General features: G+C 36.6%; 1 protein-coding gene across 4 annotated transcripts; it reads left to right on the top strand.

Annotated features, from left to right (window-relative positions):
• The first annotated feature begins 4,426 nt into the window (after positions 1-4,426).
• Positions 4,427-20,970, top strand: LOC144975502 (solute carrier family 22 member 6-B-like). 4 transcript variants are annotated; one of them, XM_078919665.1, is made up of 5 exons: positions 4,427-4,510; positions 6,521-6,589; positions 8,230-8,856; positions 14,890-14,962; positions 18,198-20,107. In XM_078919665.1, exons 2-5 carry the CDS (start codon positions 6,574-6,576, stop codon positions 18,442-18,444), a joined length of 963 nt encoding a protein of 320 aa, XP_078775791.1. In that variant the 5' UTR covers positions 4,427-4,510; positions 6,521-6,573; the 3' UTR covers positions 18,445-20,107. The 4 variants fall into 4 exon arrangements, 2 of the variants coding, with proteins under 2 accessions (XP_078775791.1, XP_078775790.1); XR_013645928.1 differs by having other exon boundaries at positions 4,436-4,510; positions 8,230-9,951; positions 18,198-20,970; XR_013645929.1 differs by lacking the exon at positions 4,427-4,510 and adding an exon at positions 4,549-4,910 and having other exon boundaries at positions 8,230-9,951; positions 18,198-20,970.
• Positions 20,971-22,434: the final 1,464 nt, after the last annotated feature.

Below are 22,434 nucleotides of genomic sequence, written 5' to 3'. Positions count from 1 at the left end.
TTTTTCCTGGAGATCTGAAAAAGGGTAAAAACCGTCTCGAATTTAAAAAAACCTATCCAGACAATCCTAGTTTACAGTAACAGAAAAATATTTTGAGGTGGAATAGACAATGGCATGATGACACGAATTATACAAGCGTCAAGCGCTATTCCATGAGTTGATGAATCCTGTAATGATGTACTCTTCAACTTGTGCATGTCCTCAACTTAAACGATCAATGATATAACTTTATGTTATGTAATTGTTATGCTGGATGTAATTTCATTTAACATGGTGTCTTTATTGATGAAGTTTCAATGTAAAATGAATGAGAATCTGCAATATCCCATTTCACATCTGTGTTGTTCTTAAATACTCAATCATTAATAGTTGGGTGATTAGAAAACCAAAACCATTTACGACCACAAAACTAAACTATGATTAATCAACCATTATCTTTTTAAAGCTTTTAACTTGAATTGCATACATGAATATAATCCTAAGCCATGCACATAAACATGACAGAAAATGGGGGATATCTTGCCTTTTTGATCCCTTCAACATTTTAATGTAGAAATTTGTTATAGGAGTTCCTAACAATCAACGATATTTCTAATACACTAGCACCAGTATTACTTTATTCCATTTTAGTGGATTGTGAATGCTAACTTTACTGGCTTTGTACATTCAAAAGATACTGTCTATCATATTATGTATATGACTACCTTGACTATATAATGGGTAGATCGCTCTATATTAATCTATTACTCATTTATCTCTCTGGCTGCACCTATGTCATTACTTGGAAAAATATTAACGATTATTTCGCTTTACCCAAACCCTTTTTCATATTCTAGTTTCATAATGTACACCATTTCTAAGTAAACATTTTCAAACATTTCAGTTATACTACTACTACTTCTACTACTACTACTACTACTACTACTACTTCTACTACTACTACTACTACTACTACTACTACTACTACTACTACTACTACTACTACTACTACTACTACTACTACTACTACTACTACTACTACTACTACTACTACTACTACTTCTACTCTACTACTACTACTACTACTACTACTACTACTACTACTACTACTACTACTACTACTACTACTACTACTACTAACTACGACTACTACTACTACTACTAATACTACTACACACTACTACTACTACTACTACTACTACTACTACTACTACTACTACTACTACTACTACTACTACTACTACTACATCTACTGCTGCTGCTACTACTACTACTACTAGTACTACTACTACTACTAGTACTACTACTACTACTACTAGTACTACTACTACTACTACTACTACTACTACTACTACTAATACTACTACTACTACTACTACTACTACTACTACTACTACTACTACTACTACTACTACTACTACTACTACTACTACTGCTGCTGCTACTACTACTACTACTACTACTACTACTACTACTACTACTACTACTACTACTACTACTACTACTACTACTATTACTAATACTGCTCTGCTGCTGCTGCTACTACTACTACTACTACTACTACTACTACTACTACTACTACTACTACTACTACTACTCCTACCACTACTACTACTACTACTACTACTACTACTACTACTACTACTACTACTACTACTGTGCGGCTATGTGGTCTTGTGGTATGACACTCTCTTTCAAATCGGAAGGTCCTGGACTCCAGCCTCGCGCTCGGCGCATAGGTGAGTCCTTGGAAAAGGCTCTTTACTCACATTCTCTCACCGTATGTGTGTAAAATGAGAACCTGGCCGTTAGCAGCGTTGTCTGAGTCCAAAAATTGTAATATCGCCTAACAGGAGGCATGTTCCGTCCTACATGTTAAATGTTGCTGTTGACCAGGGACCCCTTGTAAAGCGCTTTGAGTACATTTAGTGGATATTGCTCTATATAAAGCTCAATTATTATATATTATTATATTACTACTATTATTACTATTATTATATACTACTACTACTACGACTACTACTACTACTACTACTACTACTACTACTACTACTACTACTACTACTACTACTACTACTACTACTACTACTACTACTACTACTACTACCACTTATACTACTACTACTACTACTACTACTACTGCTATTACTTCTGATATGAGAAGCAAGTTTTCTAATGTGTGTTTATGTGTGTATGTGTGTGTGTGTTGTTGTTGTGTGTATGTGAATAATTATATCTCAGCCAAGGCAATTTATAATTTAATCACTTAGAGTCCAGTGTCTCGGAGTTTAAGCGCCATATAGTTTTCAGAAAAGACGCGACATCAAACCCTCTACTCTTTTGTTCCCCCAATCCTTGGAATTATGTATGTAACTAATCCTTCGGAGTACTTATAATAAATACGAAACGGGGGCGCCGTCCATAATGTCCAAGGGCAAATGGAGAGAAAGGAGTTTATGTCAAAGTGTTGCTGTAAATCTCCCCCCCCCCCCCCCGAGCAGCCCACTTCCTCACAATTGTCACTGTCTTCTAAACTTCGATCATGCCTTTAAAATAATAATAATACATTGTATTCGTAGTTGAGCGCTCTACCATATCAGGAGAAAGTGCTCGGAACGCTTTACGGGGACATCAAGTATTCAATTTGGAAAATAACTAAGTCTTAAGATGCTTTTAAAAATTTCTTCCCGTGAACAATGACGTAATTCTGTTGGAAGTTTGTTCCTGAAGGTTGAGATGTTCCGATCCTAGAAAAAGATCGTCCGCCGCATGACACGTAAGTGTTCTATCTTTGAGTAACCAGCAATTTTGAGGGGCTTAGTTGCACGGTAGATTATCTTTTCACAAAAGTCAAGCAATGTTAAGCATGGTCAGTAGCTAGATGGGTCAACGTGATCTTGAAGTATTCTGGTCCCGAAGTTGTGTACTTGGAAAAGGCACTTTACACAAAGCATCCCAATCGACTCTGGTATGAATGAGTACTTGTCTATAGATAGTGACAAGTAATGTAAGAGTGTTGATGTATTTCATCACGCAAGGGAGGCTATTCGTCTTCAGGGTCTTAATCAAGGTAAGAGTGGAATATTCCAGAAGTCAGACGCAGTGCAGCGCCGCAAATTGAGTTGGGGTCAGGTGACTTGCTCAAGGCCACATAACGCAGCGGGTTTTTGAACTTGATATCTTTCGGATTCGAAGCAAAGACTATACCGCTGAGTCACGCTCCTCCTAACAGACGAACGGTATTATAAAATAAAATGTAAATGGCACGATACCTTACTGCGTGCTAGGAGAAGAAATGAAACACTAAAAAGCGCATTGGGTATGGAGAATCCGAAAAATGTACTACAGTCCACTCCGGAAAATTGCAACTCGGTTAATCGCAACATTTCCCAAAAACGGAATTAATTCTATATAAAAGTCCCTAGTTAATTGCAACAAACTTCGGTTAATCGCAACATATTTTCGCCCTCAAAAAGTGACAAATTCATGAAATCAAGAAAACAACATATTATTAAAATTATCATGGATGAAAACGTGACAGGTTGAAGAATCGAGAGTGAGCGGGATTTAATGTTACAATAGTGTGTCACCACTCTATTACAGACAAAATAGGGCGACCCTTTGCAGTATGGGTTTGTAATGTCATCTGTGGCCATTAAATAGGAGGCGGTGGGGCTGGCAGTCTAGACAACCGGTAAATAATGCCAGTTATAAAGAGAGACGTGTGCGATATCCTTTGTTTTGGGATTGACACAACTGTAACTTGTGACTAACTAGTTTGGTGAGAGCTTACTATCTCTCATCACGGCTAATCTCTTTGACTACTATAAATGTTGAGAACAAAAGGGCTAAAGTTAATCAAATCTGAGTAAGATGTGGACTTGCATCAAAGCTGATTTTGCTTTGCAAAATCTATACAGGGTTGCCATATAGTTTTTATTTCAATCAAATTGATTTGTGGTGGACTGAGATCAACGATTACAGCAAGTGGTTGGAGTATACCATATAATTTGTGTAAAATGTTGCAATAGTAGACAGGAAACTCGACTTCGGTTAATTGTAATATTTTTGCTGATTCCAGGGTGTTGCGATTATCCGGAGAGGACTGTATATAAATGTCTACACGTTCTTGTTTTGTTTGAGTTACTGATTAACCCTCTCCTTACCACCTACAGCAAAATCGTCACATTTGTTACGACAAAATATACCTTTTATTATTATTCAGATTTGAATGCTCTTTGTTTAATTACTAAGAACATACGTTGTTATGTAGAGAGATTATTTGAGTTTAAAAAATCAATTTTTCTGCTGGGTAAACCTGCCATTTAGGGAAAATACTAAAAATGGTCGGTAAGGAAAGAGTTAAACGTGCATTTCATTACTTTTTTATGTCTGATGTTATTTCGATACGCGTGCATCGACTTGTAGTTTGAGAATTTGATATGCTGTATATTTGAAATCCCGTTTTTTTTGTCACATGAAATAATTTTATTTTGAATGCAACGAACAGATGCAAAACCAGCTGCATGAAGTAAGTTATTATTCATTTGATCTCAAAAATTAATATTTGAATAATTTGATATAACATGATAATAGGGGAGACCTTCCGCACGTTCTTCGAGGTAGCTTCATTCTACATTGTAATTTTCACCGTGGATATTTTGTCAGACGTTTCTTTATTGAATTTGTAAATTTTTAGTAGCATTTTAAAGCTATTGTCGTGGAAGTATTGGGAGGCGGTGCAGAACAGTCTTAGGGGTTTATTTCTTTATTCGGGTTATTGAAAGGTAATAGGCTTTTTTCTTCATTAAGGGTTAGTTAAAGGAATACTAGGGTTATTTCCTTTACCTCGAGGAACATGCGGAAGGTCTCCTGGTAATAGAATATTGAAGTGATTCGATGTATTAAGTGATAATAAAAAAACAGCCGAGGTCTGTAACAAAAGATATTTAGTTAAAGTCATTATATAACTGTGGTCATTAAATTATGGAATAAACCAGACAACTACTCCAATAGTGAAAATGTCGTAATTAAAATTTGGCCAGAAAACTCGTCCTTCAAATATCGATCGATTTAAATGACCCTCATACCGGCATAAACTCTCAAACCTTGGGACCGAGGATAATATCTGCCGTCGATGTGTTTTTATTTTAGTAATGTATTTATGTTTTTCATTGCTTTAGTTGTTTGCTGAAGAGGCGATTTGAACCCGAAACGTTCCTTTATTTTTTTTTTCTTTTTTAATCCTGTTATATATACTCATTTTTGTTTAGAAATTTGATTTCGCGAAGTCCCAGGTTTGAGAGTTTTTGTAAAGATGAGTGTCATTTAAATCGATCGATATTTGAAGGACGAGTGAGTTTTCTGGCCAAATTTTTTAAAATGGGTTTTTCCAGATTACGACAGGAATGTGGTTAGATATCAGGATATCATTAGGCCTTAATCATCTGTATTTAGTAACACAAGATGCGTGAGGAGAACAATAATTCTTGAACCGCTACGTTTTTTGGTTTTAATTCTTTATTATTATTTTTTACAAATTATAAAATAACGACTTGTGATAATATTATTGTTGCTTTTACGTTATAGTATAATCGTTTTGTTTTTTTTAATAATAGGGTAGACAAGTCGTGACGTCACACCTTCCTCTCTTCCGGTTTAAAACTCACTGGAAGAGTGTTTCCACTCCTCCGTATGACTACCGATGAATAGGTTACATTAAATTGTATCATACAGGGACATAACGATTTTATTAAATGAATACATAGGAAAATTCACAGGATTGTCGGTTGTAAAAGAGCGAATATGGATTATCTTTATTAACTGCCGGTATTTATGTAGACTAAAATTAACTCTTTCCTTACCCATCATTTTCAGCATTTTCCTAAAATAGCCGGATAATACAGCAGAAAAATGGATATTTTAAACTCAATCAAGCTCTCTACAAAACAACTTTATGTTCTTATTGATTAGACAAAGATCATTATTCAAAGTTTTTGATATACAAATTCAATCTTAAAAAGAAAAAAAACGTAAATTATGTCGTAACAAAAGTGACGATTTTGCCTTAGGTGGTAAGGAGAGGGTTAAGACGGTATCACTTTGAAACTAAAAGATCAGTTGCACTTTCCAGTCCGCTGGAAGATTGCTTACATACTTCCAATGAGATTAGAACCAGTAATTTGACATCACCCTACTTTTCCCTATTCCATTCATCTAATATTTTTCAATTGAAGGCTGGTTTTCCAAAACTCGTTAAGTCGATTTTTCTACTTTTTAAAAATATTTGCCATCCTTGAGATACATTGAAATGTAAACTTTATTTTAAGCATCGAATGACACAAGAATTTCCTTAAATTTGTGTGAATTTGAAGTTTAAATATTATGATAAAATAATAGACCGAGTGAGAAATTTTAGGGGAAATAATCCTCAATATCTCAAAATGAGAAAAAAACGGAGTTAGCGAGTTTTGAAAAACTACTCTTCAATTATACCTCATCCCCCACCCCCTCTTTTCCCACCATTTCCATTCCTTTCCAGCGATTCGAATTGTTGAGGTATCTGACAAGCCCTAACGTGTGCGGCAAATCAAAATGATGGGATATTCAGGTAAATCATAATCCTTATCAATATAAAGAGAAAATTAAATAAATAATTAACATAAATAAAATTACCTTTATCCATCCCATAGGGGAAACTTGTCTCTAGGGTCTATTCCAACGGATGTCCCAGGCGTCAGCAAGAGTGCAGCGCCACAAATTGAGTTAGGGCGAGGTGACTTGCTCAAGGTCTCACAACGCAGAAGCGGGTGATCGAACTCGATACCTTTCCGGTACGAAGCAAAGACTGTATCGCAAAGCCGCACCGCCCCTTTACACTTGGCAACAAAGAATAAACGCATGTTTTGTGCTCTTATAACGTTGTGACCAAATGGAATACTAAAACAAATAAATAACAATGTGACATTGAATGTAACCTTCAATTGATAAACGAAAAAAGATAATGTGGACGTTTCGGGTTTCCCCTTTATCTATAATGATGAATGAAACACTCCAGACAAATGAGATAATGTATGATACTGGCGTTGTTAAGGTGAGTTTCACATTGTTATTTATTATTTTAGCTTCTAGCAGCAACGATAATGATATACTGAAACAAAGTGAATAATAATAATAATAATAATAATAATAATAATAATAATAATAATAATAATAAATAATATAATAATAATAATGATAATAATAATAATGATAATAATAATAATAATAATAATAATAATAATAATATATGTTATTATCATTATTATTATTGTAATAATAATATAATAATAATAATAATAATAATAATAATAAGAAGAAGAAGAAGAAGAAGAAGAAGAAGAAGAAGAAGAAGAAGAAGAAGAAGAAGAAGAAGAAGAAGAAGAAGAAGAAGAAGAAGAAGAAGAAGAATAACGTGTTACTGACCTAAGAATATGTGTTATAATCAAATTAATGTAATATCGATGCTTAATTAAATATTGGCGAAGATAAATTGGGAACTTAGAAGACCAAAAGACAACTTCTAAATTAGGCTTGGCTGAACAAAAACAAAACAGATCATTGCAACTAATTCTAGTCTTCTACATCATCATTTCATTCATACCATGACTGTCTAAGTTCCTGTTGTGGTGATGCTCATCATATTTCCTCGCAAAACAACGAGGTCGAGTTTAACTCTCTCCCTAACAGCCATCCATTTTCAAGATTTTTCCCAAAACTTTTAAATCCAACTAACACAAAAATAGATTTTTTATCACTCAGACATAATAGTAGATCTAGTAAAATTCTTGCGACACACAATTTCTTTAGCAAAACATGCTCTACAACATACTGTTCATTTTCTTAAAATTTTATAATGTACAAAAGAAATGTGAATATGAAAAATGTTGTTTGTATCGTAACGAATGCGACGATTTTCCTATAGTTGGTAAGGAGGGGGTTAATGCTCTTACTGATGCCACCTGGAGCATCCATTCAACTCTTACTAGGAGTTGAACTTCAACGACGGCCTCATCATGAAAGCGTGATTTGACGGTCTGGTGCAATCTGTTGCAACATTTCTTAGAAGAACAACATTTCAAAGACCTCAATTTGTAATCTAAAGCTACCATTCTTTCGCTAACTAAAAGCACATGGACCTTGGTCGGTCGTCGAGTTCATCATCATATCTTAAACTAATTGCAATTTTTCAAATTACTCTATCTAACACAGGCAAAGCCGATTACGTGATCCAAGAGGGTGGATGCGGCCTATTCCAAATACTGGTGGTTATTTTTGTGAAAGTAATACCGGAAATGGGCACGTCTTTCTCCAATTCCTTTATGGCCTTTGGAAACTACAACCCTGGATGGAGATGCCTTGATCACAATGACACACATAACTTGATGGAAGGAAATACTACACAAGACATTTACATGATAAATTCTTCTGAATCCAGCAGTGAAGGCTCGTGTGAACTTTTCGAAACTTGCCAAAATATCGAATTTGACCCAGAATCGTCGACGATTGTAACCGAGTGGGGTTTGCTCTGTGATAAAAGTTGGGTCCCATCCCTTATCATTTCTGTACAAATGGCTGGGACACTCGCTGGATCTTTAGTAGCAGGGCAGCTGGGCGATACTTTTGGAAGAAAAAAGACGTTTTACATTCCTCTTGCTCTAGCCGGCATCTTAAATATCGTTGCAATATTCTCTACTTATTGGTTTGCTTATATTGTAATACGATTCATAATAGGAGTAATGTTAGCTTGCCTCGCCAATCTGCTTAGCACATATTCATCAGAGTTCATGCCGTCAAAATGGCGGGCAACCGCTGTCGGGATTCCTTCCTGGCAAACAGGTGGGCTTGTATTAGGTGTGTCCGCCATGCTTAGTAAAGACTGGAAAACAATTCAAGTAACAAACGGCTTATATTTCATCATAGCTTGTATTTCTGCCTTGTGGGTGCCGGAAAGTTTGAGATGGTTAGAAGTGAAAAACAAACATAGAAAATTTAATTTGGCGGCGGAGAAGATAATAGGGGTAAATAAAGCGACGGTATCGTTAGAAAGTGTCAGCCTAAGTTGTGTGTCAAAAAATGACCAGTCTCGAGGGGGATTGAAAGATCGTCGTGTCTACACGGTTCTGGATTTGTTCAGGAAAGACTATCGAGTAAATACTTGTATTATAGGATTTCTTTGGTGGTCTGTAGTCTTTATAATGAATGGTATTGTCTTTAGCACAAAAGCTATGGTTGGAAATTTCTATCTTAATTTGATCGTGCTCTTTGTTGGAGACATCCCCTTTTCAGTTCTTCCAATGACTCTCCCAAATATCATCGGAAGAACGAAATCAGTGACGGTTTTTATGTCAGTCGCTGCCGTTTGTCTTTTTGCAGCCACAGCATGTGGGCTCTGGGTTCCAGGCGATTTTGGAAATACCGGATCGGTGATTTTTGTTGCTTTGGCCAAATTATTTATTGCTGCCACTATTCGTTGCACTATAATGTTAACTACTGAAGTCTATCCTACAGTTGTCAGAAGTATTGCGATGGGTTTTGGGGGCCTCTCGTGTCAAATAGGTGCGGTTATGGCTCCAATATTAATCCCAAATGACTCACGTGATCTGTATGTCCGCTACGGATTGATTGGGACATTGAGTTTGTTTTGCAGTCTTCTTGTAATCAAACTGCCTGAGACAAAGGGGATGAAGATAAAAGAAGTCTTTGAGGAAGATGAAGCTGTCGCCGATGGAGGCAAGGATCAGGTTCTTTCTTAAACCTGTTGTAACGTTCAAAGTTTTGTTGACGCCTAGATAAACACGGCAATGAAGAAATATTAAGCCATACCCTGATGGAAAATTAGTAATCACATTCATGCAACATAGTGGACACGTTAATATCACCAGGGGAAATTTCAAGGGTATTTTTCTGTAAACAAGAGAAATAATTGCCTCCGTAAGTCTCAAAATAAATTTTGAAAAAAAAACAACTTGCAATTTCTACATCTAAATTGTGAAAATGCAACTTTAAAATTTAACTAATGAATTGATTGTCACAATACAAAAGCTTAATTTGACTATCGCATTTAGTAAGAGATTGATCCAATTCAACGTTCCGGTCAAGCAATTCCTTGCATAACATTTTAACTTGGATCGAACGATCTAACGTAATGTGTGACATGTAATAAAGAATAGATCAATAATATAACAGCTTCAAAAAAAAAAAGAACAAAATACCTAAGACAAAACCCTTTTTCAGCTATCAATATAATTAGGCAAAATCTGGAATTTATTAATGTATTTATGATTTTTATGCGGGTTTTTTTTGTTGGCCGAAGAAGGGTTTTGAGCCCGAAAAGTCCATACCGTGTTTGGCATTTTGTTCTATTTGAAGCTGTAATAATATTCATTTATGTTTATTACATTTTGAAGTCCACAGCCTGTAGCAGCTTTGTATTACTATTATATGTGACCAGTGCCTCGAGAGGGTATTATGTCAGGATAAAGAACCCGATAAGTTAATATAAAAATAAAATAATAAGAAATACGACCATAGACTGGTTTGCAATAAAAGAAATATAATTTATTCTCTGGGATCACGAAGAAAAACTAATCCCAAGTTTCATGTTTGTGGCTATGAATTGAATTCCAAACACGTTGTTCATAGTAACTGTAATTTCATTTGTAGCTTGTCGTAATTTGTGGTAAATTTACACATCTAATCCACACCTTAATTTCCAATGCTTATTCCTTTTTTTTTCATATTTTTCTAGAAACAGAAAACACCTGTTTATTTGTTTATTTCCATAATCGTAGATGTACATGAATAAGGGAGGAAAAGTTATGACGTCACACCCTCCTCTCTTCTGGCTCAAAACTCTTTGGAAAATGAATAGGTTACATATTGAATCAAAAGTTGGCATAGCCACATTTGTAGAAGGGGAATGTATATATATATATATATATATATATATATATATATATATATATATATATATATATATATATATATATATATATATCCTTTCTTTATAAAATATAGCATTGTGGAGAACATTGTGCTTATTTGAGTCAATAAAAAAATGATACGGCGCACAACTCTACTGAAAGATTTGAAAATTAGAAATGTCTTTTTTACAGATAGATAAACAGATAACTTGATTTCCTTTTATAATTTAAAGTCAGTTTGGAAATTCGTTGAGTCAAACAGATATCATAAAATACGTACCGACGACACTGACACTCTCAAAAACAGCCAATCTGGACACTGTAAAAAGTTGTCAATTTGGCGTTTTTACGCAAATCGTTGCATTCGAAATAATGTATTCACTTAATTACTTTACGGAATTCAGATCTACACTAAGTTTTCAACAGCTTTCATCTATTTATGGCATTAAGTATTATTATTGCCCCTACGATGCTTTCAGTGTGATGGTTTCGGGTGGATAATACCCAGGTTTAATTTCGTTGGTAATAAATTAAAAAATAATAATAATAATCTAATATATATATATATATATATATATATATATATATATATATATATATATATATATATAATATATATATATATAATGATAGAAAGAAAGAAATACATATATAATTAGATATATAAATACATAAGTAAATAAATAAATAAATAAATAAATGTGAACATTTCTGAAGCGCTCTTCCAATGATTTACCCTGCTCATTACGACTTATAATGTTTCATTTATTTCCCGGGTGTGTCCATCTCATCCAGTACTTGTCAACTGTTAGGCCTCCTTTTTCGTTTTAAAGCTCTTATATATTCGCTCACTAACTGCCTATAGACAGGTACTCATTCACACCTGAGCCGAGTTTAAATATGGCCACTTATTCGGCTATTTGGTCTTGTAGTATGACACTCGACTTCGGATTGGAATCTCCAGGGTTCGAGACCCGCTCTGAGCGACGCATTGCTCAATCCTTGGAAAAGGCCCTTTAGCCCCATTCTCTCACCGTAGTCAGGTATTAAATCAGTACCTGGCCGTTAACAGCGTTGTCTTTGTCCGCAAAAATGTGACTCGCCGCCTCAAAACGGTATTTTGTAGGGTTGTATAGGACGTTTAAAATTGATTTTAGGATCATGAGGATGAAAAATCGGAACCTTGAGTTGGTTCTAAGGTAACTACGTATATCAAATTAGGAAAGGCAGGAGCAGGCACTGGTGTAAGATAAAGAACTGAACAAGTGTGTATGAAAGGTGCCAGACATAGCAAGAAAGAAAAATACAAAAAATAAAAGCCATCCCAAAAAAACAGTCGACCTCGACTGGGGATCGAACCTCAGACCTTCTGATTACCGGTCAGACAATAAGGGAAAAGAACTTGTCAAGTATCATATTGGTATCGATAAATTACATTTCCAGTACCTAACTCACTTCTTCCTCTTCTTCTTCTTCTTCTTCTTCCTCTTCTTCTTCTTCTTCTTCTTCTTCTTCTTCTTCTTCTTCTTCTTCTTCTTCTTCTTCTTCTTCTTCTTCTTCTTCTTCTTCTTCTTCTTCTACAAGCTGAAACTTCCTCGTGGAAGACTCATCAGCTCAGTATTCACAATTATTTTACAGGGAACTGTCCAAGTTGTTCCACAGTCTTATAGTTAAAGGCAGGAACGAAAGGAGATGGCAGTCCACTCTAGATTGTGACAACATAAATTTGCTAGTTTTCCTCTTGTTCGGTTGGAGGCCCTGTACTGTATTGGCAACTGGACCTGCTTTTTCTGGCCTCTCTAAAATAATATAATTAGTTTATTCTTCTCTCTCCTTTCCTTCAATTGTTCCAATGGGGTGTCATATATATAGTGTGCGCTTGGCTAAGAATCTCACAACATTGCCATCCGGAGTAAAACGGACCAACACACAAAACTAAGTGTAACCTTAAACGTTTATAGTCTGGTTAATACAGTTAAGTAAAAATTACTCATACACGCGGACGACAAAAAACAATAACAAAGACCCGAGTGGCGTCAACTTCATTCTATCTATATGCCTTTGATTTGTTTCCGACGCCTGGGTCACCTGACATTTCTCCGTATGTTACTTTTTCCATGGGGCTACGTCCGACATTGTTTATTCAGATCCCATACAAGATGTTGGCACGCTTACCGATACATGAAATAAGCTGTAATGGAATCTATCACATCACAATCGCTACAAAACATACAGGAAGAACAAGAACTCGAAAATAAGTTGAATTTGCTTGTAATTGAAAATTGAAATTGAGCTTGTATATAGCGCAATATCCACTAAACGTGCTCAAAGCGGTTTACAAGGGTTCCCTGGCCAACAGCATCATTTAACATTTAGGACGGGATATGACGCCTGTTAGGCGTTATTACAATTTTTTTTCGGACAAAGACGATGCTGTTAACGGCCAGGTATTCATTTTACACCTGATTACGGTGAGAGTATAGAGCCTTTTCCAAAGACTCAACTATGCGCTGAGCGAGGCTCGAAACCAGGACCTTCCGATCCGAAAGTGAGTGTCATACCACTAGACCACAGAGCCGCAGGTTGGCTTTGCTTGTAGGTAGCCATGGTAACCATACTGAGGCATAATGAGTAAAAGAGAATGGTAAACAAAACTGCGAAGCATTTATATATTCACAAGTCTATGTTTAAAGTATATTAGCAGTTACGTGTTTTCTGTTAAAGATGGTATTAAACAGGGAAAGGCTACATTGACATTATGTATTACGTACGTGTATTCGAATATCATTTTTAAATTTGATACGCTCAATAGAAATATATGATATGAGTTGATGGTCTATGGAATGGAATAGGTTTGTTTTAAATGCAATGGAAGATAAAACAATGTGCAGTCAGTTTTTCATTACAGTGTTATAAACTGGCGGGTGAATGTGATAAAGGTGACAACCAAGTAATATCGAAATGTAGCAGATGGTATGTAGAAAACAGTCGTTAATTCAAATCCCTTGATTGGCTATTAAGCAAAAAAAAATTAATGATTGAAGAGCCTAGTGCTAAAAGTACTTCAGTCCCAGAAATCTAGTTTTCACATAATGAAGATTTTCGATTAAGTTGTATAGAATATAATATAACCAAAATATATGTAGTGTTGAGATAGGGGACTTGGACTGTGAACAAAATTGGTTAGTGATCTGTGTTGTAATTGGGATTTAAAATTATCAATGATTTTTGTTTGGAATTTAATGAGAAATGACGTAAGGAATTCTCATGGTGATCAGGACTCAGTTACCGTCAAAATCTATTTTTAGTCAAACCGGATGCTTGCCGAAGGTAGAATGACCTTTATGGTATTATGTAAAAACGGGTTTTTCCCAAAACATAAGGGGAGATAATAAACACCGTTGTTTGATCAACCCGTTTGAATACATTTCTTGAGAAATTTTGACAAGACGAGGGTAATTAGAATCGATCAATATTTGAAGGACGAGTTATCTGGCCAAAATTTATTTTTAAATGATTTGTTTTGTTTTTGAAGAGTACTGTAGTCTGCCCACTATTGGTTGGAACAAGAAGTTTTACAAATGACTAATTATTTCTGTGGCTGGATGTCAAATATTTGATTGTTTAATTTATGTCACCCCTCCCAACACCACCACCAGCCCCACTACAACCACTAAAAACTCTACACCACCACCACCATCAACATCACCTCTCCTAAAACCACCACCCGTCCCCCCACAACAATCACCACCCGTCCCCCCGACAACCACCACCACACCCCCAACTCCCTTACCAGCACCCTCCCCCACCATCACCACCCCTCCAACTACCACCACCACCAGTTCCCCTACCAATACAACCACCTTCCCCCATCTCCACCACGCACCCTCCCCCCACCACCACCACCATCAGCCCCTTCCTTGTACCTTCTTTACTAATTTTTCAGAAGTATGGACTGTTGAAATGAGTGGCACCTACCAGTCAGAGCTAAGGCTAAATCAGAACGATGGAAATTTCAGGTAATTTTTATACTAACCACCAATATGTGACCCCCAGTCTTATAACGGTGTGATTTAGATACTGGTATTGGCTTTTAGTGAGATCGCCTGCTTAGGGTTGTGTGTTTTAAATAAATAAAATAAAATAAAATAAAATTCCCTTTCTTCATCCCATAGGGGAATTTGTCTCTAGGATCCAAGCCAAGGGAGGACTGGAATAACACAGGCGTCAGACGCAGTTCAGCGCCGTAAATTGACCTAGGTCGAGGTGACTTGATCAAAGCCACACAGGGCAGCGGCGGGTGATCGAATTCGGTACCTTTTGGGTACGAAGCAAAGACCGTACCACTGAGCCACTTTAACCCATTGAGGAGAATAGATATTGTGTCTTAAAGGAATACAAAGTAAAATCTCACCATTTCTGGTCATCTAATCATTAAAGTCACGGCTTGTAACCATCGGGTCCATCCCGATAACATACCGTTTGGAGATGACGGGTTCTATATGTGACACCACCCGTGAATCCGGTTTTATGTCGGAGATGACTTACTGATGAAATGTCACTTTAACTCTCTCGAGTTCACCATGATTGAAAATCTAACAAATTTGTTCTAAATTCCATTCAAAACGACTCGAGAGAGTTAACGTTTAAATTATTAGAAGTTGATCAAATATTGTTTGATTTTTAACATTAATTAACAAAGTGACATAACTCCAAATTATGGAGAAAGACATTTAAGTCATGTTTTCTTAGATTGTCTTAAAATAACATTTTTGATAAAAAGGAATATGTATGATCATCATTTATCATCATGTCTTTTTTTGTCTCCATCATTATGAGTCAAGAAAAACAAGAAATGAACTGAGGAATTTGTTTTTGTTTCATCTTTAGAGCTTTACGGCGTTGGACTGCCAGATGACTAGAGTTCCTCGTTGTCAATTTCAACTTCAAAAGTTACCGAATAGAACCCCACGAATAGAACCCCATTGAAATACTCTTCGGTTTTGATAAACAAAAAAAATCTACAAAACTAGGGAATTTTTAAGAAATGGAAATAAAAGCGATTCCCTCTTTGGTCAATTTTGGCCATGCACATGGCCATCTATAACAGCTCTAGTAAAATGTGAGCATGTTATATTTCGATATCGATATAGCATGTTGAAATCGATTTGATTAAACATTGGCATTCATATCGATATATCGATCTTACGATACCATATGCCAAACACAACTGCGCATCCTGTAGATTTTTGTTTCATAAGCATGACATTGTCCTCCAAAGTTCCAATGAGATTATGCTCAGCATTGGAGTTACCTTGTATAAGGTCTGTCTTACTGTACACTTTGATTCAATCCTAGACCGTAACCCCATGTCCTTCGAAGGCTTCAAATTCAACAATACCCTCGATATGATAGCGGATACTGTCGTGGCCTTCGTAAACTAAAGGTCCGATGCGGACGAATCAATTGCGTCACAAAAGAAGACGACGAACATCAAGCTAAAGTAAAAGGTGATTTGTTGTTAGCAGTGCTCAAAGAAACAATAAATGATTCCACTGGTTGAATTATTGATCACAACCCACAATTGGATTCAGTAGTCTGATGTCACGCCGCCCGGCAACGGCGGCCATCTTGGTTCTAAACAAAGAAAATCATTACTTTTTATTCTTCATGCTGGCTAGAACTTTTCATATACTTTGTGATCAGAATGTGTAAAAGTCAAAACATGATCAAATTAATGGGGGTTTTTTCCTCTGGATACGCTTTTATGCTCGCCGGAGAAATATTTCATACGGCGTCCGCCATTGTTCCCATATTTTAGAGCAAGTGTTGCTAAGTTACCATGCGTCATTAGGAAGGAAGTGACGTTTCGACTGTTGAAGAGTATTATCAATTAAACGTGATCTGCGTTTTGTTTTAAAACGATGTTTTGGTTAGAACCATGCTTTTAGTTAGCAAAGACTACTATACGACTGTTGTGTTTGTGTTGAAAATATTGACTATTAAGCTTAAATGCTGGCCAGCTAACTTTGTGGCGTTTGTGTGTGCTGAACCCGTGACCTCAAGAAGTCCGGGATAGCGGCTGAAGATAGACATAGAGTATGAAACCACTTTTATAAAGTGCAAAACAGCACAGCACATACGGTAGAGTCACGCTCTCTCTCCGGCCCAGTAAAATATTTTGAGGAACACTTTTGTCATGCAAGTCAATCGACAAAGCATAATATGTGACCATTCGCCTTAAAACGGTATTAAGTCGGGTTGGTTAAAATGTTGAAAATTGAATTTATAGCCAGAAATATCAGTCTTGTGTTGGGTTTGTATGTTTTATTGACGAGAATGGATACCATATGTTAGGGTGCTAATGCTAACAATTTATAATTTTGACCAGTTTAACAATAAATTCGGCTTTTAAGCATCTGGTTCGTTCCGACATAATACCGTTTTGAGACGGTGGATCACATATGTGTAATCTAGGGTTGGGACGAGCATTTCGAACACCGAGCCGTAACGTCACGAGCGAGCGAGTAGTTCATGTCCAGTCAGCTACCACGGTGAAGAGAAGACGTTAACTATCTCCTCATTAGCTTTTTTCAGAATTTTACCCGAAACTTCACACTCACCCAACACAAAAATAGAGTTTTCATACAAAATAGTAACGATTATATTCCCGATTTTGTCCAGCAAAATTAGCCCTGCATCACAATGTCGAGTTTTTATGAATCAGAATAAGAAAATCGGTGGCTGCATCGTAACGAATCTGACGATTTTCTTATGGGTGGTAAGGAGAGGGTGAATCAATATCACTCGTCGCCTGTCCGTGGAAGAGGAAGTCTCTGTTTACAGTTTGGTCTCTGTCCCCTTATCCGCCTGAATCGTCATCCCGATACGTTAAATCAAATAAGGGGGAGATTGAGAGGAGAGAGAGATATAGAGGGGAGGAGAGAAGAGAGAGAGAGAGAGAGAGAGAGAGAGGGAGTATAATGTTTGATTTTAACGAACCCAAGACTTCAATGACTTGTATAAGGAGCTATGTTTTGACGGAAGTCTTGATGAGCTCAATGCTCGATTATTTGGAACCGTTTAGACCAAACCGTTCGACCAATTCGAGCAGTAGACGTTCCATGCTTGCCCAAACACTAATATTATTATTACAGAACTGGTTTGCTCGCCGAGTTCGTCAAATAAAGCTAAAAATGATCAGATGTTGTTAATTTTTGTTGTTGTTTTTTCTATTTACTCTATTCAACACAGGCAAAGCAGATCACGTGATTCAAGAAGGAGGGTGTGGCCTATTTCAAGTATTGATTATCCTATTAGTGAAAGTGATACCGGATATTCTGACGTCATATACCATGATGTTCATGGCATTTGGAAACTACAACCCTGGATGGAAATGTTTGGACAACAATGGCACAACGAACCTGATGGAAGGCAATACAACACAAGACATTTACAAGATACATTCTTCTCAACACTATCAAACATCAAACGCTTATAGTAAAGGCTCGTGTGAACTATTCAAAGTTTGCCAAAATATCGAATTTGATCGTGAAGCATCCACAATTGTAACCGAGTGGGGTTTACTGTGTGACAAAAGTTGGGTTCCATCCCTTATTATTTCTGTACAATGATTGGGGAAATCGTTGGATCTTAATGGCAGGACAACTGGGCGATACTTTTGGAAGAAAAAAGACAACTCTATATTCCTCTTGCTCTAGCCGGCGTCTTAAATATCATTGCGATATTCTCTACGTATTGGTTAATTTATCTTGTTATAAGATTAGTTTTAGGGATACTGATGGCATGCCTTTTCATCCAACTTAATACGTATTCCTCTGAGTTCATGACGTCAAAATGGCGGGCAACTGTTGTCTGAATTCCTTCCTGGCAAACAGGTGGACTAGTTTTAGCTGTGTCTGCCATGCTTAGTAAAAACTGGAAAACAATACACTTAACAAACGGCTTATGTTACATCACAGCTTGTATTCCTGCCTTGTGGGTGGCGGAAAGTTTGAGATGGTTAGAAGTAAAAAACAAAGCAAGGAATTTTTTTAAGGCGGTGCAAAAGGTTACACGAGTTAATAAAGCGAATATATCGTTAGATGATTTCAGCCAAAATATGGTTTCTAAAATTGACCAGTCGAAAAATAGGCTGAATGGTCAACGTGTCCACACAGTTCTAGATTTGTTCAGGAAGGGTTATCGAGTAAAAACCTGTATCATTGGATTTATTTGGTGTTCTGTGATGTTGGTCGTCAATGGTATTGTCTTCAGCATAAAGTCCATGCACGGAAATTTGTATTTAAATTTGATCATGTTCTTTGCTGCGGATATTCCTTTTTCTATATTCCCAATGATGCTCCAAAATCTAATTGGTAGGAAAAAATCATTTATGTTTTTTTTTTGTCAGTCTGTGGAATGTCTCTTCTTACAGCCACAGGACTTGGACTCTGGGCTCCAGCCGATGTTAGAGATACTGGATCGGCGATTTTAGTTATTTTAGCCAAAGTAAATCTTGGTGCCACTAGTCGTTGTATTGTAGTTTTAATTACTAAAATCTATCCTACCGTTGTCCGAAGTAATGCGATGGGTTTTGGGACCTGTTTTGGTCAAACAGGTGCTGTTATTGCTCCAATATTAATCCCAAATGACTCACGTGATCTGTATGTCCGCTACGGATTGATGGGGTCATTGAGTTTGTTTTGCAGTCTTCTTGTAATCAAACTGCCCGAGACAAAGGGGGTGAAGATTAAAGAAGTCTTTGAGGAAGATGAAGCTGTCGATGATAGAGGCAAGGATCAGATTCTTTCTTAAACCTGATGTAATGTGCAAAGTATTGTTGACGCCTAGAAAATCAACACAATGAAGAAATATGAAGTCATACCCTGGTGGAAAATGAGTTAATCACATCCATGTAATCTGTTAGACACCAATTGGGGGTGAAGCGTATTTTTAAAATAAAGTAAACAATATCTCAAAATGAAAAAAAAACGGAGTAAGGGAGTTTTGGAAAACCAATCTTAAAATGAAGCATGAACATTATAAATACACAAAGTCTTAGATACAAATGGTCAAATTAGTGAATTATAAATATATTTCACCACAGACCTGTTGATCATAAGCATATTTCTGAACAATAAATCTCATTCATAGTATATGTACTTCAAGGCATGGAAATTTCTAACTGCATTTTTGAAACCACTTATTGTTTCAGCCTTTTTAAAATTAAAATCAAGTGCATTCCATGTCCTGGCAGGACGTTGGATAAATGAATTCTGTCAAATATTCGTAGAACATCTGGTGATCTTTAATTTATTTCCTTTGTTGGTCTCCAGGACGTTCGTGTTGTTTGGAAAATAAGACAAAAGAGAATTAACTTGTGAGTGACTCTATGGCGCGTTGTTCGTAAATTCTGCAGTAACATCATTCCTCATTACTCTCAACATATATACTTTTGTTAAGAGTTTCTTTAAAAGTGAGCAAAATATTTCTAAAGACGCTCCAACGTCTTCTAATTAACTAGGAAGTATTTGAATTAAACGGTGGAAGATCATCATCATCTTCATCATTGCCTTTTCCACCCTGGGTGGGAGTATAGGCCACAGACAAACAATTTCCATCCTTCTCTATCCTGACCGAACTTTTTTATCTCGTTCCATGTCTTATCACTTCTCTTTATATCAGCTTCTTTAATCCTTTCGGCTTTGTTTATTGTCCTTCATGAATTCTGTCATCGCAGAAACTCTTCAGTCGCCTAAGCTATAAAAAGCATTTTATTTGTCCGTCTGCATTTTTGTAACAATTTGAGTTTTACGGAAGGGGTGTTAACCATTCGACAACCCCCAACCTGGAGGACCAGGTGACTCAATAAGGGGGCGGTAGAAGATATTTAAAGAAAATTATGTCCTAAGAAGATCGTTCCAAGTAAGAAGCTTTTCAAAGTAAGCGATGTTCTTACTTAATATAGATGCCGATTAGTGCTGTATAAATTCAATTACGAATTACACACAGAATTTTATTCATATGTCTACATTTGATTTCTCAGTGTTTATGTAGAACAATGTTTATGTGTGGCTTTGTATGACACTCGCTTTCGGATCGGAAGGTTCTGGGTTCGAGCCTCGCTTGGCGCATAGTTGAGTCCTTGGAAAAATCTCTTAACTCACATTCTCTCATCATACTCAGGTGTAGAATGAGTACCTGGCTGTTACCAGCGTTGTCTCCGTCCAAAAAAAATTGTAATATCACCTAAAAGTCAGGCATCATGTCCCGTCTTAAATGTTAAGTGTTGTTGTTGGCCAAGGACCCATTTAAGCGCTTTAAGCACGTTTAGTGGATATTGCACTAAATAAAAGCTCATCTTTTCATTATTATATTTTACTATGAGTAAAATCCATTGAATTGAATTGAAACAAAAGTGTGATGTCAAATAAACTGGTTCTTATCTCACTGAAAGTCTGATTACAAACCTACTTTAATTGATTATCTAGTGACTTTCAGAGTTGATCTATCATATTTTCTAGTCTAACTGTATGCTGGTCATCAGTATTTAAAAAATGAGCTTTTATATAGCGCAATATCCACTAAACGAGCTCAAAGCGCTTTACAACCAACAGCAACATTTAACAATTAGGACGTGACATGACGCCTGTTAGGCGATATAACAAACTTTTTTTTCGGGCAGAAATAACTCTGTTAATTACCAGGTACTTATTTTACACCTGAGTACGGTAGGGAATGTGAGTAAAGAGCCTTTTCCAAGAACTCAACTATGCGCCGAGCGAGGCTCGAACCCAGGACCTTCCGATCTGTAAGCGATTGTCATGCGTTCAAGTTAACAGGACGTAAATTCTAACCTGTCAAAAACTTTCATGAAAGACTCGGGTTTTGATGTTTTGAAATGTTGGCTCAATGTTGGTTGGAACGTATCAACACACAAAACTACACATATCTAACCCTAAACGTTTATATAGTCTGATTGATACGATGTAGTGAGAACTAATAACTAAAATGGCTGTTTATAAACAATAACACCGGGCTGAGTGACGTCAATTTCGTATCATCTATTGGTTTGCATTTACAATACAGTTGGGAATGTTTAGTTGATAGTGCGCTATATGTACCAAAATATTGAGTAGAATACGGAATTATGTCATGGCATTTTTTATATGCCCTTCCGCCATAAATCGTAAGATATCGTGGCCTAGGCATTCCACAATGGGATATAGATAATTCATCAGACAAGATGTTTGATGTCAACAGGAATCACCCATGTTGTCCAAAGTGAGCAAATTGAGGGTTAAAAGTCTTACCCAAGAAAAAGAACGAAAATACCCGAAGCGGGGCTCGAACCGGGACCTTCCGGGTCACAATGCAATGCCTTAACCACTCGGCCACTTCGTTGTTCCCCCCCCCCCCCATGTCATGGCATTGGTTTTAATAAATAACGTATTTTAGCATACTACTGGACACGACATTCTTGCCGGGA

The sequence above is a fragment of the Berghia stephanieae genome, chromosome 6 (assembly GCF_034508935.2).
Source record: "Berghia stephanieae isolate SIO BIC M18660-M18661 chromosome 6, UCSD_Bste_1.3, whole genome shotgun sequence".
In the NCBI taxonomy this organism is placed as follows: Eukaryota; Metazoa; Mollusca; class Gastropoda; order Nudibranchia; family Aeolidiidae; genus Berghia; species Berghia stephanieae.
The sequence above is the reverse complement of the archived record's forward strand: the minus strand, read 5'-3'. Positions and strand labels throughout refer to the sequence as shown.